Below are 18,955 nucleotides of genomic sequence, written 5' to 3' on the forward strand. Positions count from 1 at the left end.
ATGGGAGCTCCATTATATCAATGCCCCAGATCTCACACACCCAAAACAGCTGAGTGACAAAGTTCAGGCCCACTGGCATAAAGCATGCCAGTCTCACACAGCCACTGCAACATGGCCAACTATTCACAACTTTGGACATGGGGCACAGGTCAAGCACAAGCTATGTTTTGACTTGAATGCATATGATTTTAATGCAGTGGTGAAGCACAAAATTTTGGGGCCCCGCCCACAAGAGGGAGGGTGGAGGCCCTTGTTTATTTTTGTTTTTTTAATCTACAACCCCACTCAGCTTGAGCCCTGTGTCCCAGTACCTGAATAAGATGTTTTTTAGGGACTAAAGTTACCCAACAGTCTCTCCCCAGATGCAGATGGCTTCATTGCTGAGTGGTACAAATAATGTAAACAATTGAGTTCACCATCATTGTACATAGATTCTGATAAGGTGGGTGTTTCTATATATAGGGTAATGTCACAATTTGTTTTTCATAGATCTACTACTGATATATTCAGGCAATGTACAATGGATTGTGTGCACATATTAAAATTAACAGGAGCATAAACTTGCTCTATTTGCCAATGATGTACTGGTATATTTATTAGTCCATGCAGTCTTTACCAAGGTTACTAACTTTTCATGAAGAGTACAGGATGCTCTCAGGGTACAGGCTCAATTCTCAAAAGACCCAAATGATTATGTTTAATTATGACCCACCCAATTATATTAGAAGGAATGAATTTACCTGGGATGCTCATAAAATTAAAAATCTTGGGGTTAACTTGCATAAGGAAATTCCAGAATTATTCTATCTTAATTATAGTACTTTAAATGCTGAGACAAAGTCTGGCTTGTTAAGATATGTCATTCCTTAACTGAGCTTGTAGAGTTGAATCTACTGCAATGAATATTTTAACAAAGCTGCTTTATCTTTTTCAAACTCTTCTAGGGGAAAGGCCAACCTGACAGTTTGTTGCATGGGATAAGATAATATTAAGTGTCTTGTGGCAAGGGAAAATGCCTAGGATTAGATATAAAACATGGCCATTACCAAAGGAAAGGGGGAGGATTGAACCTTCCTTGTCTACACAATTACAATTATGCAGCTCAGTTACAGCCTTCAGTCTGTTGGTGTAACCCAACATGTTTAGCAAGATAGCTAGAAATTGAGAGAGCCGTGTTTAACAGAGCTGATAGAAGCTATAATCATATATAGGAAATTAAGGAAGAAACTGATAAGAATAATTGTGAAGAAAGAGTTACCTGCAAAATTCATCTAGGCTATTAAAATAATGCACATACAACACAGGTTTTGTCCCAAATAAATTCAACAATAGATTTAGGCCTGGGTTGGAAATGGAAATTTAAATTTTTTCACATTTGTAAATAAGGGAACCTTCATGAACTTTGAATTATTACAGATGAAATATTGTTTGGAAAAAGATGCATTTTCTGATATCTCCAAGTCTGGCACTACTTTAATCAAAATGTGGCCAAAGCATCAAAGATGAGTGAAGGAGGATTTCAAAAGTATTGTTGTTTACATGTAAATTGAAGGAGTGTAACACAGATAAATACATTATTGTATATAAGGGTTTTCTTCTGGCAAAATTGGAAAATAAAATGTATGGTAAAGAGAAATGGGAAAAGGAGGGTGACATGCTTATTGCAGAAGAGGTTCGACATAGAACGGAGTACAATAGAAATCATCTCACTCAGCCATGTAGAGGGACCTTTCTTGGAATACTACTACGCACTTTTTTGTCATACCCTGGCAACATCATCATCCAGGTTTTACAGGATGGTAGAGAAAGTGTGGGGGAAAATAATGATGCTGACCATTTTCATGTTTTGAGAGTTGCATAATTCTCATTCCCTTTTGGAAGGGCATACATAGAAATCAAGAAGACAGTTTTGGAAAGGACATTACTTTTAAATAGCAAAGATTGGAAATTGGCTCTCACTCTTAGTAGCTAGAAAAAAAAAGCAATAAGGAGAAAATGTTTAAATCCAGACCCACCCACTTAGTTTTTAAGGAAAATGCTGGAAAAGCTTTGTCCTAAACATGGAGAAAGGACACTAAGGATTTTTCATTGTACATTTGCAAATGAGCATATACATTTCAGAAAGTGTACTGAACCGAAACCCACGGACCATTTTATTAGTTTCTTGTGAACTTTTTTAGCCACACTGTGCACGACTGTGTGGAGTCTGATGAACATGTATTTTCTTTATAACTTTTCACGTTTTATAAGTTGTATATGAAAAGATCAGCTAATTGACCATTACAGGCAGTACTCTGGCACATCCCAGCAGGAAAAACATGATTCTGATTACTTTACATCCTATACAGTGTTTCTTTAAAAGTTTACAGACCACACATATTGCTATGTTCCGACATGTATTGAAAAAAAAAAAAACCTTCCTATTCAAATTTCTGATTCCAAAGTGACAAAGTAAAACAAAGGTCTCAAAATCAATACCTAGAAAATGTAGGTGACTTTATACCAAAATGGTGTATGCTGCAGTCTTCAGTCTTTCAAAAAGCAGTCACAAAACTTTAGAACCTCATCAGACACTGGGATTGGAAAGCCATTTTAAATTGCAATAGTGCTGGAAGTGCCTGAGAAAACTGTACCTTTTGATTCGGTTATAACAGATCTATAAGAAATTAAAGGGCGGTATTATAAATATTTGAAAAGATGAGCATTTGTGACCATCAAAAAAGCCTTCAAACAGCAACTATGTCCACTAGTATGTGTATTACTTCAGTCAAACAGTTGACCAATTATCTTTTTTTTTTTTTCTTTTTTTTCCTTTTTTTTTTAAATTTGTGCCAGATTTAGCCAACATGAAACATTAACAGTAACTACTGCGCTGGCATAAAATGTTTGTGATAATTTACAACTATAAATTAACCAGCAGACGGTGTTTTTAAAAAGACTTTTACAAACCAAGCACGTCTGCCAACAAGCCACACTGGCTAGCAAAACAAGTACTAGGAAGGCATGCTAATAGATTTTTCCCCCAGTATTTGACAATGTGAGGTCCAGTGTGTTTCACTTTTTATTCAGCAAAGGTGTGGGCCAGGAGGTAAACAAGTGTGAGCCACACTGATGTTTTTAGAACCATCTGAACTGGTGCATGGGAACATGGCAACAGAATCAGGTCCTTGGCTTCTAGCACAGTGGCTAAGGGGAGTCCCCAAACTTGTGAGTACTAAGCAGCACAAATAAATGACGCTTCAGCTGGTAATACCCTGAGCCACACACTTTAGAGATAGCAAGTCATCCTTTGTTTTTGCACTCCAGTTTGCTTCTATTACTTCCCACCTTCCCCGGTTATCCCCCCACAAAGCTCAAGGCAAAGGAAGAGGATCATGGGAGTCTAGACAGTTCCTAGACCTAATACTTGGAGGAGGTTAAGGCCTGCAGCTGGGTGGAGGGAGCTGTTGTAACTGTCCAAGAAGAGCAGATCCTTCGCCCTTGCTCTCATGTCTCCAACATCTCTTGCCAGGCTGAGGCCCTCTCTTAGTCCTGGTTGGGCTCAGCGGCAGCCTGCTCCGGCTGGGCCACAGGTCTTGGGGGTGCGGGGGGGACTCTTGGTACAGCCTGGTGCTGCCTTTGCCGGTATGCAATGACTGTGCCCAGGAGTAGAGCAATAACAGTCATGAGGTAGAGGTCCCACTCAGGACCCAGCAGCTGGTCCAGATCCACCTGAGAAAGAAGCTCCTTCAGCTGCAGGAAAAACAGAGTGGAGACACAAGACTGGTGTTAGCTACCTTCCATTTAAAGCCATTTGCCATGTTACTAGTTCTAAAATAATTTTTAAAACCAACGTTCTTATGATAACTACTGGGAAAATGTGTAAAATACTGTCACTCAAGCCAGGGCAATACCGACATGCTAAAAGAAGGGGGGGGGGGATGTAAAACACCCAAAATATACACCTTCCTTCTGACATACAACCAAAAAAAAGAAAGCTTCCAGGTCATCACCCTCAAACTGGCACATTGTTTGTACGAGTGTGTGTGTGTGTGTGTGTCTTACATTAAGCTCCTGCAAATACTGCACTGTGTAGATGAGTCCCAGTTTGCAGAGGGCCAAGAACACGGGAACCTGTGCATCAGGACTGGCCTCTGCAGCCATGTCATAGAAACGCTTAGCCAGGTGTATGTCCTGCCAAAGGAAAAACAGTCAGCATTGAAGCACACTACACATCTGTGTGTGAGAACATGCTGGTGGATTGGGGCTCAGGCTTGGATGATGTGTTTATTATGAGTTTAGGAAACTAAAACAAAATAAAAAGAAAGGTCATTCAAAACCTCAAAACCATGCACATGCAGCATCTTCTGCAATTAAGTACATTTGACATGTAAATCTAACCTGGTCATTTATCATTAAAGATGACTGCATTTATACCCACTTCCTACAGTTACCATTTTCTTTTAGAGTAAATAGGACAAGCAAACAGTTAGGAAATGCATTTAGCTAAGCAAACATGGGACAGAGAAGAGGTATCTGCATGTACCTGTTTTATGCCAAGGCCTTTCTCATGCATGTAGCCCAAGTTGAACATGGCCTGGGCACTGTGTTGCTGCTCAGAGGCCAGTCTATAGTGGATGACTGCAGATTCGTAGTCCACATCAGTGCCATATCCATAGAAATGATAATCACCCAGCTTAATTCTGGCCACTGTGTAACCTGTGCACAGCCATAATCCAAACAATTACCATAATGTCAAACAGTGACAGTAAATAAAAATGACCTTCCCAATCTTGTAGGCCATATTAAAGATTAAACCATTTTTTAATAATTATCATCTACAAAAATGTTTGCTGAAGCAGCTGCTACAAATCTATGAGGAGAAAAAAAAGACTAAAACCCAAATAACTGTGGGGAGGGGGGTGCAGATCCAGAGAAAGAATAAAAGCGAGAAATATATGGCTGAGAAGTATAACCTTGGGCAGCCGCTCTGGTCCAGTGAAGGAGAGCACGAGGGTAGGTTTCGTTGTCACTGAAGAGCCGGGACTGTTCTGTAACATGCACACACATGCATGCACATCAGGGCTATACCTGCAGCGGGCTACTTTAACTTACAACAGCTTGTTGTAAAAAGAAATCAAAACAAAGAAATGGGATCATTTTTCTGTTTGACGTATTTTGACCTTTAGACAAACATCAACTAACACCAACACATTTATCCTGTTGGGACTCCCCACCCCTGGTGGCATGAATGACTCACTCTGGTCGAGGATGAAGGCCACATTGCTTTGAGCGACCTCATAGCCCTGCTCAGCTAGTAGCAGATACTGAACTAAAGCAGAATCCATGTCTCCATCTTTAAAGCTGCTGTAGGCCATCATCAGCCTCTCGGACCACCGGCCTCGCTCACACACATTCTTAAAGAGCTGTTCACACACACACACACACACACACACACACAGTAGGAACGTGGTGTCACTGAGAAACCAAAGAGGGAAAGAGAGAAAGACTTTACCTTCAATACTGAGGGCATGGGTAAAGGCTTACCTCCACAGCCGTGTGGCAGGAGCGCATGACACCTGTGCCTGTGGCATGCATCTGGGCCAGGTTATAGAAGGCCAGAATATGACCTGCCTGGGAGGCCAGGTTAAAAAACTTCAGTGCCTGCTTGTAGTCACGCTTAACACCGATACCATCTGAGAAAGAGAGAGACATATGGAGAAAAAGTGTCCTAAAAAGAAATAAGAATCAGACTCTTGACAGATCCAACTGCCATAGCTAACAAACAACTTAGATGGACTTAGCTATCAAAAAATATGTGTCAGCCACAATAGAATGTGGACGCATGTTTCTCATGGTGACAAACAACTAGGCAATTAAACAATTAAACTCAATCTATGAATAAGATAATGGAAACAGCACAAAGAGGTGAAGGCCAAGAAGAGTAGGGGAAATACCGAAAGCAGGAAACTCGCAGAATAACAGACATCAGACTGTGAAGTGACAGAGACCCATGCGCATACACACTCACTGTAGTACATAGTGCCCAGCTGTAGCTGTCCATCTACCCAGCCTTGTTCTGCAGCCTTCTGGAAGTACTTGAGTGCCATATCATAATTCTGCAATAAGTACCAAAACACACCGTGCACTCATTAACTTCTTGGTGTATGAAGCAGGTAAGCATTACATAATTCAGTGCAGGATGCCAAACTATTCTATTCACTTTCACAGCCTAGGAAAAACAGATGACTGGAGTAAAGCACTACTGGTGAAGCATAAGACAACATGAATCCAAGACACTCACCACAGGAACACCTCTTCCATAGAGGTATGCCATACCAAGCCCACTCTGACCAACTGGATTACCCTGAAATAATGCCACAATGTACAATATGTAATAGGTTACAGTGAAAAGTAGAAACCAGCACAGCTAAATAACTTTCCTGGAACTCACTTGTTCTGAGGCCTTTTTGAAGTAAATCAGAGCCGTCTCATTGTTCTGGGGCAAAAACTCACTACCCTCAGAGTACATCTAAGGACAAATTAAAAACATTTCAGCATGTCTACATGACAAAGCAAAACAAAACCTCTATGAGCTGGCAGTCATTTAAGTTACCTTCCCAAGGAAGGCCATTGCATGCGTGTTGCCAGCGTTAGCAGCTTGGTTGAAGTATTCAAAGGCTCGCTACGAATGAAGGACAAAATGGCAGTAGATTTATATTGCTATAAACAACAGCACAGAGACTTTAAAAAAAAAAAAAAAAAAAGGTTTCCAACCTCTTACCTGATGATTTTGTTCTACCCCTCTGCCTCCGTGTAAGTGCAACTGACCCAAACCCACCTTGAGAATGGAATGGATCAGAACAAGTGAACACAGTAATTATCATACAACTCTTCCTACCCAGACACCTACGCAGAACTACAGCATCAATAAAACTGTTCCAGAGACAAATTGTGGTGAACAGAGGAGGCTACAATAGACATATCATTATTCTCATCTGGTCACATTATACCAGCAATTGTTTCAGATAAAGTGCAATAAAAATAAATGACCTGATATACTGTATTTTTTAAAAGGTAAAGAAAGCAGAGAACTGATATGCAGCCAGTACCTGAGCTTGCACATCCCCTTTTTCAGCTAGAAACTGGTAGTACTGGATCAGGTCCTCCTCCAGCATGCCGCTGGGAGACCCGGAGTTCTCCAGCTCATCAAGCAGACGGATCCTCTGCACTGCGCTGCCCCCAGTCAGGGACACATCACTAGCCACTGCCACACAGAGACGCAGTTTAAAACTGTCCAACAATATGGGTTATGTTATGGTCTTATCTGGCAGCATATATAAGCCATTCTGAGGTGGACTTAAGTTGGGCACAGATTCTTACCGTGATTGGCCACCAGCCTGTAGTGAGTGAGGGCAGACTCGCAGCTCTGAGGCACTCCAACCCCTCCCCAGTATCTGTAGCCCTAACACAGATGCCACACCATGTGTTTGGCAACCCAGACATGCTCTGTGCTATCATATACCACTTCTCAAACTACAGGACCAACACAACCAAAGGATTATGTTGTAATGGTAAAACATCTGGTCACCATGGTCCAACATAATAAAATAATGAGGGTAATAATGATGATGGCCAACAGAAATTTGCAATGGGTATAACATTAGGGGCATAACCTCATCACACTAATAACAGAGATATATTCATGCACTCTACTCATTAAAAGAATCTCAGCATTCAGGCATACACTGCCTAAATGTGGATGAGATGAATCAGTGCAGTCTTATACAGCATATACAGAATAACCACAACTTTCTTACTAGAATCATGTGTGCAACCAGGTTTCCCCCTAGAGCTCCAAAGGTGTAATAGACCAATGCCTGTATTGGAAAGAGAAAGTCTGTTAGCCAAATCGTCACCTGGTAATGGCAAAAAAGGTAACTATATAAAAATATATCATCAGTGATTAAATACCTTGGCTTGACTGGAATTCACCCCTAATCCTGCTGCATATAGAAAACCAAGAGCCTGATGGAAGACAGGAAATGAAGAACAATTAAACTGGTGGTCAAACATCTGTTAATACTCACATGGCAGAATTTTTTTAAACACACTTTTGGTGCTTTACCTCAATTTTCACAACACAGTCATTTGATAGATAATCTGTATTTTACATATGAATCTGAAAACCTGAGGACACTGCTTTTTACTAGTCAGTTTCTCAACAAGGTTCAGACAAAGAGGATGTTTAGTCACTTCAGAAGAGTTCATTACCATCTGTGCTTTTGGGGAGCCCTCGAGTGCCAGCTTCTCAAACAGCTCCTTGGCTTGCGGAACGTTCTGGGGCATATAGTCTCCAAACAGCATGGCATATGCCACCTTCTCCATGGCCTTGGTATGCCCCATGCCTGCCACTTTCAACAAGTGCTCATATAGCCTAGAACACGGAAAACAGGACAAAGCTAAAAGGCTGAAGATGAAGGCACCCATTAGCATTCCCCAAACCCACACATGTCAAGACAGAAGCAACTGTCTGGTCATTTTTGAGCCCCTAGTTTTGTGATGTTCAGCAACCACATTTAATAATGTTCATCTATCCATGTCATTAAGGTTCCAATTGTGAACACGCTTTACCAGTAGAAAGAAACTCAAAACTTTAGGCACCCCTGAACAAAATTTCTATTATTGTGAATAACTAAGCACGTTAAGGATGACAATTTCCAAAACACATACAATCTGAGCATACATGACATTTTTTGGAAAATATTTTAACGATTACTTTTTTTTCCTGTCTTTTAAATTTTCAAAATGAAAAAAGGAAAAGCAAAGGTTTGGGCCCCCTGCACAGGTAGTACTTAGTAACACCCCTCTGGCTGGCTATCACAGCCTGTAAACACTTCATGTAACCAGCAAAGAGTCTCTGAGATCATGCTTGGGGGATTTTTGCCCATTCTTCTTTACAAAAGCCTTCTAGTTCTGTGAGATTATTGGGAATGCACTGCTCTTGAGGTCTACACAATCTTTTGAGGAGTAGTTGGTCAAGTGGGCTGTGAAAGCCAAAAAAACCTAAGCTTGCACCTCTTGAGGTAGCCCATTGTGGATTTTGACATGTTATCCTGTAGTAGATGTGGTGGTGGTGCACTGCTCTAGAATCTGCTAACTCTTTCTGGTGGTCTTTTGCAGTGAAACATAGGTTTTGCCTTTTCAGTAAGAGAACAATTCTCCAAGTTTTCCAGACCTCAACTTGCCCTCCACTGCTAGATGATGTTTTAATTAAAAATCTAAGAAAATGGCTACCTGAAAACACTTTGCCATCTTCTTCTAGCCTATGCGGGCTTCAGTTATTTTAACTTTTAGAGTGCTAAGCAGGTGCTTAGAGGAGCGTGTGGTTGCCAGAACAAGGGTTGAGGAGTCAGAGTGATTATAAAGCCTTGAAATTTGCATCACCTGGGCTTTCTTAACCATGGCTGTAAACAAGCTAATTAAGGTTGGAGAGCCAAAACTTTGCATAGTGCTCCTTGACATTTTCCAACCCCTCTAAAATTGTACAAATCAAAAATCATACAGTAATCTTGCTTAAAATGTTTTGTTTTAAGTTCCATTTTTATGCCTTTTTGAGACAAGTTCATCTTCCACTTAATTAACCATTTGCAGTAACAAATTACCCAGGGGTGCCAAAACTTTCACATGTTACACTATTGTGAAATGATTCAGTATAATTAAACTTCAAACATAGCTATACATGTCAATCACTTGAAGAGATTCCAGTTGTAGCAGCGTTCAACTGTCTACCCCGTTTGTTGTGGTTATTTTCCTATTAAACGTGCATAGATTTTCCTGGTCTTCATATTACAAATGTTTGGTTTCATTGCAAAAGTCAGAGCATCGATTCAAACCACCAAGATATGAAATTAGCCTACATGAGTTCTTCGGTTAATTTAATGGTCATGGGAGCAGTGAGGTGGCCTAGAGGGCACTCACTCTTTTTTCTGGCTCTTTCGGCTGGTGCTGTTGATCAGCTTGATGGTAGCCTGATACTGCTCCTCTGCCTCTGCTACTAGCCTCCTCTGCTCTGCCTGCTCCTCCGCTGTCAGGGAGAAAGGGAAGAGCACGTGCTCACATGCTGTCTCATCGCTATGCAACATGAGCAGCAAACTAAACAGGCAAGGTCCCACTCTAGAAATATGGACTTTACTGCAGATGCATATTTGGTCCAAGGTGCAGACCTTGTTTGTAGCTTCAACACAAAGACCATGGTCTTGGGTTTTTTAGCAAACAGTCGCAGCAACATAAGAAGCTATTTTTATATGAAACACCTGCATGTTCATATCCAGATTCATACTGAACACACAGAGTTTGCCTCAGTGGTCATGTACAAGCATTAAAACTAAATGTAACAAACTCACTTTCACAGAAGCCCCATTTTTTATCGTGCTCATAGTCGTAGGTGGTGGCGCACCACAGTCTCCCATCCCTTCTACCCTCAGTGGTGCAGTCTGAGTACTCCTTCCCCAGAAAGAGGAAAGGAAAGAGACAGCGTTCCCCAGAGGCTGTGCCACCTATCGCCACAGGAACTGCACCATCATACAGAAACCAATGAGGCATAGACACATTACTCCAAAGCATCCACAGGCAACCAATCATACACATGGTCATGCATGAATGGTTACAGTTCTCAAAAGTGACAGAAAATATTACATGAACAAGAAACAAGTAACAAAAGAAATGACAAGGTTATATCATTATGACATAGAAATCCAAAATCACTTGGAAGAAAACCTAAGGGCTGCAAAGTTGCAGAAGGGGAGAAATATTGGTGCTAAACATTCACCAGCGCATCACTGAGAACTCAGTTCCTTCTACACAATCAAGAACAAAAGAAGAGTAGCAACCCTGCACCCTAGCTTCCAGGTCTAAAGACCTGAGCCCCTTTAAAAAGCAAATCATAAAAACCACAGACAAATGTTACAAGCACAGCCACCAATGAGTGCCAGATACGTTTCTTCCCATTTCTACTCACCCTCCTTTGGCTTTGCACCTGTTGGAGGGGGCTGACTAGGAAGGTCTTCCTTTTCAACCCCCTCAACCTCACTGTCAGCTCCCCTGTCTGTTACATCATCCTTGAGCTGGAGCTCCTCTGTGGTAGGGGAGGCTTCCCTGATGGAAACAGAATGCCCTGCCACTACTCTGGAGCCCACAGGAACCTCATCCTCCTCTGTGTTCTGGTCATGAAAATACTGGAGAGAGGATGCATGCCTCGATGAGCCTCACATTTTGTCATATGTACAAACCTGCAGTGTTCAGCAATAGGACACTGGCAACAGGCCCAAAATTACGTTACTAAGTGACTATACTATGATTATCTCCAAAAATTAAGGTAACCATCATGCACTTTTTTCTCTTATAAACAAGCAAACAATACTCCACTATTATGGTATGGGCCTTCCATATTTACACCAACAATAACTCACTGGCAAATTCTGGCAATATAACTGTTCACACTTTTGTATTACCTGGGAGGGATCAGCGTCTGGTACATCATTGGCTTCTGGTCCCACATCTGTAATAATTTCATATTTCAACGTGTTTAATATTTTTACTTGATCAAAATCAGTCATCTAATTCGTCCCAGTGACTAGCATGTTGCATTAGCAAGACAGCTTTAAAAAATATGGGCTCAATTAAATCGTAAACTAATGTGACAAGCTAACAAGGCTAATGTTAAGCTGCTTGGAATAGGCATTATCGTTTTAAAATAGATAGCCATCTAGGTATGTCTCACTTACCAGCTGTCACTTCCAGGGTGACAACCACCACTAAGATTAAAAGTATCCATGTCTTTTCTGAAGAATGCATGATGCCTTTTAACCCCCCCATAGCCAGCATGTACACACCGCGTGAACGAATAATAATCCAACCTATCTGCTTAGGTTAGGACATCACTCAACTTATGTTCCTATCCATACAAACAGAAAACTGTAACCACCAGGTGTCTGTCTGTGCATAACCAAGCTAGCAAGTTAGTTAGCTAGCTAGCGGTTAGCAAGGTAAATAACGTCTAACAAAGCATAATACTGCTAACGACTCGAGTAATCCATACAACGACCATTCAGAAAACAGCAACAGAAGATCAGACACCTAAATAGCTAGCTAGGTAGGTTAGTTAAATCACAAACGCCTGTCTAGGTTAATGTAGTACCGAGTAGGAAGCTATACGATGGTTAGCTGGCTAGGTTAGCCAGCATAGCTAAGAAACATTAGCGAATATGAACGCTACAGTTCACATACAACGTTAGCAGGTGTTAATTTGTTGACTGAAACCAGCTTTCTTCCACTAAGCCTAGTTTGAATGCACTAAAAATCGAATACGTTGGCAGTCACTCTCCACAAACTTGTTTTAAAAAAACGGTGGATAGCTAACTTCTCCAAACTCAGCAACAAATAATAAACGCTGGTCTGGGTAGAGGTTCTCGAATTTCGTCAGAACGCTGTTTCCACCGTCCCTCGACATCATACACACAAGTTCCTAATTCTCCTGATCAACCAATCCTGAAACGCGAAGAAAGACAGCGGCCAATGGCTGATCTTTACATATCCCTCTGTCCAATCAAATGTGCACACACATCCAATTTATGGGGCTTGAACTGTGCAAAGGGAGCAGCTACGTACACGACAGCTCCTGTAAATAAATAAGGAAACGCCTTCAAAGCATCTGGGGCTATTCCAGTAAGCAAATGTAGAGGCTAACTCACAACAATAAGCGTACGTTAGTTGTTCTGGCAACGCTGTGAGGCTAACCTAGGTTTACTAAACGTAAGATAGATATAATCGGTGCGAACAGAAAACATCTAGAGTTATAGAGAGCTGCCACTTATTCATGTCTAGATGCGCCCGCGGGAGTCCAAAAAGAATGGGAATGAATTGAGCTAAATAGCTAAAGCAAAAGAATAAAATAGTTTCTTACTACTTGGCCAGGGTCTTCCTTTTTGCTATGCAGAACTATGTATTACACAAAATAGCGAAGTAAATTTACCTGTATGTTTTTTTTTCCTACACTAAAGGGATTTGGGCAGTAGGACGCTAGCATTTATGCTACTCATACTGTTGTTAATGATTTGAGCCCGTTTAAAACATCCTAAAACTATAATGTTCAGCTGAAGCAATCTTTGGAACATTTCAACTACTCTTCATGAGTCAGGGTGTTTCGATCTTGGTTCAAACTAAATTTTATGCATCTGTGTTTTATTATTACAGCTTTATTATTACAGATTTTTCTTAAAGTGCAAATAATGTAAAGTAGGGCCTGTGCTTTTTTGAAGTTGTATGCTCGTCTATTCAAAAAGAAAGCCGTTCATCTTACTTAGCATTAAAAAAAATTCTGTACATTTTGGTGCTAGCTTTTAATATAATAATGATATTAATTGTATTTTTAAAATATATTTAGTCATTTGTTCGCTCCGCCATAAAACACTAGCTACTAAAGCAGCTAAATTCTGCTTGTAGATGGCCATATTAATTGATGAATAGCGTCACGTCTGGTAAATTAATAGGCCTACTAAGCCTATTTTAGACAATTGAAAGTGAATGACATCGGCTTTTAAATGTTGGCGTTTTCCAATTTATGGGAAAAATATTAGCATTACTTTATTACTAACGGAATGTGTCAATTAAGACTATTGCTGTACCACACTCTTGATTCTCATTTTTGCTTAATTTTATAAATCAGTTCATTCTCTCTCTCTCTCTGTGTGTGTGTGTGTGTGTGTGTGTGTGTGTGTGTGTGTGTGTGTGTGTGTGTGTGTGTGTGTGTGTGTGAATACTCTCTTGGAAGACCTCAGTAGGTTAACTGCAAAAAACTTGTAAGATATGAAATGTTCCATTGCCACATTTTCAGTTAGATCATTCCGTTGAATCTCATGTTCATTATGCATATGTGCTTACATGAGTAGGTTTATTTGGAGGCCCATGTGTGTATGCCAGAATTGCTAATCAGCAAATTTACCATCTACCGGCTCTACACTGAAACCGGTAAACCGAAAACTGTCAAAAGTAAGCCTACCTGGCGAATACATTTGTAATAGATGACAGATCTTAAAGCAGTAATGGGAAAAAAAATCGAATCCTTTTCATTGATGTAGTGGCAAACTGAAAATCAATGCTTTCATTAAATTACTGTCATCACTTGATCTCTTCACTTAAGAACAATAAGAAGAAAATTGTATTTGAAGAGTTAAACTCTGAATTTGTATCACAAGTGAATTAAATTAATTTTGCAAAGCAATCCACATCGCATATGAAGTTTCTATACAGCGATAGGTTTAGAAATGACAAATCTCAACATTTCTTTATATATTTGCTTGTTCTTGAAGTATTATGGTGCTAAAAAAAAAATAAAGTTCATATTTTCTATCTTCCTGAGTAATTTATTAAGGACCGTATTACAAAATAATTCACCTTTCAGAAGTTTTGACACTGCGCACCAATTTTTCGGAGGCACTCACAGCTAAAAAACACTCTTTTGTGTGCAAAATAAGAGTGACACGTCAGTGTTTGTCAAGATAAATACTGCTCAGTTTCATATTTTCATTAATCTGGAATCCAAACATCTCCGTCCACTACTAAGAACAAAGAATCTGTCGATCTTTAGCACTCAGAATATTTTGGCCTTAAACTGCTTTACCCAGCTTCTTTGATTAAACGATGCGCAGGAAAATATTTTTCATCAGAAACCTTTCTTTAGCACTAGCAACAGTAACAGTAATGTAGGTAACCATACTAACTGAGTCAGTTAGATTAAAAATGTGGTGTGTGGACAACATATTCAGTTATAATTTAAGTTCATATATAGATTTTATATAAAAACTATAACAATGAGCAAAATCATATTAATTTTGATACAAAAAGTTGTTGGTAGTAGATTCAGACTTTGGAACTGTTTTTCATACACTGTCACAATGTCCAATGTAATATTCCATTCTGGGAGAAGGTACACATGTATACTTTGCTTGCGCAGCTAATGAAGGATACACACATACACACACACACACACACACGCGCGCGCGCACGTGTATATATATATATATATATATATATATATATATATATATATATATATATATATATATATATATATATATATATGCGTGCGCGTGTATGTGTGTGTGTGTGTGTGTGTGTGTGTGTGTGTGTGTGTATGTGTGTGTGTGTCAAATTCAGACTCCATAACCAAATGTCTGTTTAATAGCATCAAAGTAGTATCTCTGCCAGCCCTCCTTCATTCTCTCCTCTTCATTGCTCGGGACACCTGTAGCTTTCAGAATCAGTTCTGTTTCTCCACTCCGGTCAACAAAGTTCACAGTTACTGTTGAGTAGTGCTCTGCAAAAGAATGAATTTAATTTAAATAAAAAGAAAGACCAGTAAAAGAGACTGTAGTCTTTTGAATAAAGAACTGTCTTAGTTAGAATGATTGATAAACCAAGCATAAGGTTTATATGTATTTACACAGTGTACTATACTAAACTGTGTTTATTAAGCTTTAAGGGTTGTATACATTTTATTAGAAACTTAATCATAATAGGAATACCATTTTTAAGAGGTCTTTAGGAGGGACATGGTATAAATACACAGCAGAGACCTCTTGGAATAGCAGATTATCATGAAATTTATATTTCTTTTAATGAAATTCTACGGTTCTTATTATTATAGCAAAGGTTTTGTTGGATTAGCTCATTATCATTTCAATACATTTTGTAGGGTATAAACTGCAAGCAACTAAAAACACCTGATAGACAGTTACGACTGTATTGTTGCTTGGCAACAAAGAGTTAAACTCACAGACACATCCTCTAGTCCTTCATCATTTGTCAGTTTTTGATCACAAGACCTCTGGCTGGACATGTTTGGGTGGCAGACCACTCACAATCAAGCACTGACAGTAAAACATTTTATATAATAAAAAACACTGCTGGGTCTGATAAACTTGCTCCTGTACATAAAATGAGACGTCCTACCTGCAGGCCAGGCTGAAAAACGCCATCTCATTTCAATCATTTGGTCTAGGACCTAAAATGCACAGGTTGTGTCAGTAAGTTGTCATCATACTTGCTAGTGCTGCTGATGAAGAAGTACTAAATGAATTTTGCCCTCACCAGATCAACAAATTCTCCGTGTACATTCCCCTCCAGCAGCCGGAATTTGCCTCCCTTGTCCCCGTCTACAAATGCAGAAAGATGCGTGAATGCCTGGACCATCTAAACCATCAAAAGAAAAACATTGGATGAAGACTAATGAAAATTCAATGTTGTGGTTTACATTTAATATATAAAAGTTCACAATAATATTTTCATACACAAAATGATGAACCACACCATAGTCAGAGCTTACCTAACAAATTGTTTGCAAGAAGTAAAAATCATTACTTATTATATGCATTTTAAGAAATATAAATATAACCCACTATCAACCATCAAATTTATTATCAAAGCAATTAACAGTTACACAGGAACTTGTTTATAGATAGTACATTGTAACTGCAAATATGGTTACTAACCTTTCAATCTTCTGAACTGTCAACCTTGTCAGAATGTTGAGGTTCCTACAAGTTCCTACAAGTACATGCATTCTTGTAGAGAGTTTAAAGATTAGCCCTAACCTCTTGGTTGAGGAAGACTCTATAAAGCTCTTCTGGTGAGGTCATGAATTTCTCTTTCAAACTGAACTGGACTGTGGAGATTTTTACTCCAGAATTGAGAACTTTAGTTGGAGTGCTGGTACCAACCTATGCATGGAGGAAAGGATAAATATACAAGTATATCCCTCACATCAAGCAGGGTTTGATTTCTCTGAAGTATTGGACAACAACTATAGTTATATGATACAGTGAGATTTTGACTACTTTCTGTACCAATGTAATAATGTTCCTAATACTATAAATGCATTTTGGCTCAGTAAATGTTAGTAAACAAACATATCCCAGAATGTTCAAACAAATTAATCAGACTGTACCTGAGTTTTATTCGCTTTGCTCTTTATCTGTGTCTGCTGTTGTTTATTAACACCATCTGATGTCGGCAGGATCATACCCTGGGAGAACTCTATAATAAATAACATGTTTAGAGATCCATTAAAAACCAATGGCCAAAACAACGAAAAATGTTTATTGGAGATTAGTTTAAGCAGCCTCACCTTTCTTTAGGTGGGAGACGTAGCCTGCTAGAGCCAATTTGATTTCCTTCTCTCCCTCTTTTTTCATGAGGACAGTTAGAGGAGTAGGTGGCTGGTCTTTACATGCTGTAATACATATCTGTGTATACACCATAAACAAATAAACAAGATTTTAAGGTGGCTGTAGTCAACATTCTCTCATCTCATGAATATCCTATTAGTAGACACTCACATCCAGATCATCGGGATCATTTTCATCTGAAAGGTTTAACACCTCTATGTTTCCTTTATACTTAATGCCATTTTTTGAGGTTCCTAAATTAAGGAAAATAAACATGAAGAGGGTGACGCAAAAAGGTACATAAAGCAAAATGAATCTCATGAAAACACATTTCATTTAACTGGTAAAAAATACACACTGCAAAAACATTACCAGTCCATGAGGCTTTAATGGTCCACTCATAGAAGAAGATGAGTTTCCCTTTGCGATTGTTAATGGAAGCCTCTCCCTCAATCTTGCTGACATCTGTGATTTCGCAAAAGCCATCTGCACCCTCTACATGAACCCTGAGAAGAAGCTCATTCAATATGTCCTGTGACCAACTTGTAACATCACGCTCCGTCCTGTAATATAAAATTCAATAATCCAGTATTTGAAGAATAAAATAAGACAGTGGGTGCATTTATCTACAGTAAATACGGGGATAGAACAAATGTTTCTTGGGACCATGTCACTCCGACACAGATATCCCTAGTTGTATACTTTGATACTAATAAAAAATGGGAGTCTGTCTAGCCATCTGCTACTTCCCTCTCCCCATGACAGTTTCTATAAATAGCCATTACCCTTACAAGAACAGACAGCATTCTAGAGGTATCTAACCAAAATGAGGAAAATGGAGAAACAGGTTATATGAAACAAATTACTATGCTATGCATGATTTTATGTCCATAAAATAAGAGAATAACAGCATTAATACAAAAACACATCCCTGCCTCTTTGTATTAATTCAATTACATTAAACGCAATTAGCAGACTTGCGCTAGTTAACTGTACTTTTAAACGTGAATATGTAAATTGGTATTTAGTACCATTGTCAGTTTCGGCGAAAAGTACGCTAAAGTGTACTTAGTTTACTTTCCGTTTACAGAAATCCTTGGCATCTGGTATACGGCTAGTTAGCTAGCTAAATAGATAACGTAACGCTTACAGACAAGCATCTCCCTAGTTAGCCACGCAGCTATCTTGCAATTTTCTTAACTGGGAGATTAGGACGATTATGAATAGAGTTCAGCAGTTAACTATTTATTATTGAAGATATTTCCCTAGCCAACCCCCATGACGTTCCTTCAAACTGACAGATATTTAAACCTACCAGTGCCAATTATTAACGTTCGTTGCATCTGCCATCTGTTGCACTATCCAGCGAGGGTCCCCCTCTCCCCACTTCGCCATGACAGATTTGTAAAGCAGAATAGTAGGCTAGCTATATCTGACAAACAGCAGTGTGAGTTAAAGAGAAAGAAATAACAAACCCGATCTTTCTACAGAGCTACTCTTAGTAAAAAGAACAGGACACAACTCAACTCACTTAACGTAGCCAAAACACTGAAATAAGCCCTGCAAGTCTTAATAAATCCAACTTTCTGAAAATTGCAATTTGTATCTCCGACCAATCTAACCTATGAATAAACTCGTTCTTTAAATGTAAAGGCACTTGACAGAAACCAATATTGGATGTCTCTCGGTACGGAGTCTTTATGTTGCTGCGTGTGGAAAGTACCAGAAAAAAAAATATCAGCAAATTGGAG

The 18,955-nt window shown here is 39.4% G+C and overlaps 2 protein-coding genes across 2 annotated transcripts; both read right to left on the reverse strand.

Annotated features, from left to right (window-relative positions):
• Positions 1–1,455: 1,455 nt before the first annotated feature.
• sel1l (SEL1L adaptor subunit of ERAD E3 ubiquitin ligase) lies at positions 1,456–12,496 on the reverse strand. The gene is made up of 21 exons (XM_026998952.2): positions 11,766–12,496; positions 11,493–11,539; positions 11,000–11,216; positions 10,386–10,553; positions 9,961–10,066; positions 8,254–8,416; positions 7,954–8,007; positions 7,800–7,859; positions 7,363–7,444; positions 7,092–7,246; positions 6,764–6,820; positions 6,596–6,664; positions 6,434–6,511; positions 6,284–6,346; positions 6,011–6,098; positions 5,527–5,675; positions 5,240–5,405; positions 4,956–5,030; positions 4,526–4,698; positions 4,045–4,173; positions 1,456–3,732 (listed from the first exon to the last, which is right to left on the reverse strand). The coding sequence occupies exons 1-21, from the start codon at positions 11,863–11,865 to the stop codon at positions 3,526–3,528; spliced, it is 2,406 nt and encodes an 801-aa protein (XP_026854753.2). The 5' UTR covers positions 11,866–12,496; the 3' UTR covers positions 1,456–3,525.
• A 2,634-nt stretch (positions 12,497–15,130) lies between these two features.
• ahsa1a (AHA1, activator of heat shock protein ATPase homolog 1a) lies at positions 15,131–18,645 on the reverse strand. Its single transcript, XM_035524519.1, has 9 exons — positions 18,520–18,645; positions 17,577–17,767; positions 17,376–17,458; positions 17,165–17,282; positions 16,985–17,073; positions 16,632–16,757; positions 16,129–16,230; positions 15,991–16,042; positions 15,131–15,355 (listed from the first exon to the last, which is right to left on the reverse strand). The coding sequence occupies exons 1-9, from the start codon at positions 18,597–18,599 to the stop codon at positions 15,192–15,194; spliced, it is 1,005 nt and encodes a 334-aa protein (XP_035380412.1). The 5' UTR covers positions 18,600–18,645; the 3' UTR covers positions 15,131–15,191.
• Positions 18,646–18,955: the final 310 nt, after the last annotated feature.

This window comes from Electrophorus electricus, chromosome 3 (genome assembly GCF_013358815.1).
Source record: "Electrophorus electricus isolate fEleEle1 chromosome 3, fEleEle1.pri, whole genome shotgun sequence".
Taxonomy (NCBI): domain Eukaryota; kingdom Metazoa; phylum Chordata; class Actinopteri; order Gymnotiformes; family Gymnotidae; genus Electrophorus; species Electrophorus electricus.

Bases quoted from the DNA above. Each gene is read 5' to 3' on its own strand.
- sel1l (XM_026998952.2), bottom strand. From the start codon at position 11,865: ATGCTGGCTATGGGGGGGTTAAAAGGCATCATGCATTCTTCAGAAAAG. The intron at 8,008-8,253 runs GTAATGAACTCT...GTCTTCCATCAG, and splicing joins GCTCCCCAAAAGCACAGATG to GCTCTTGGTTTTCTATATGC. The intron at 6,512-6,595 runs GTAACTTAAATG...ATTTGTCCTTAG, and splicing joins CAATGGCCTTCCTTGGGAAG to ATGTACTCTGAGGGTAGTGA.
- ahsa1a (XM_035524519.1), bottom strand. From the start codon at position 18,599: ATGGCGAAGTGGGGAGAGGGGGACCCTCGCTGGATAGTGCAACAGATG. The intron at 17,459-17,576 runs GTAATGTTTTTG...TCCTTAATTTAG, and splicing joins CATTAAAGCCTCATGGACTG to GAACCTCAAAAAATGGCATT. The intron at 15,356-15,990 runs GTAGGACGTCTC...ATTCTTTTGCAG, and splicing joins TTTTTCAGCCTGGCCTGCAG to AGCACTACTCAACAGTAACT.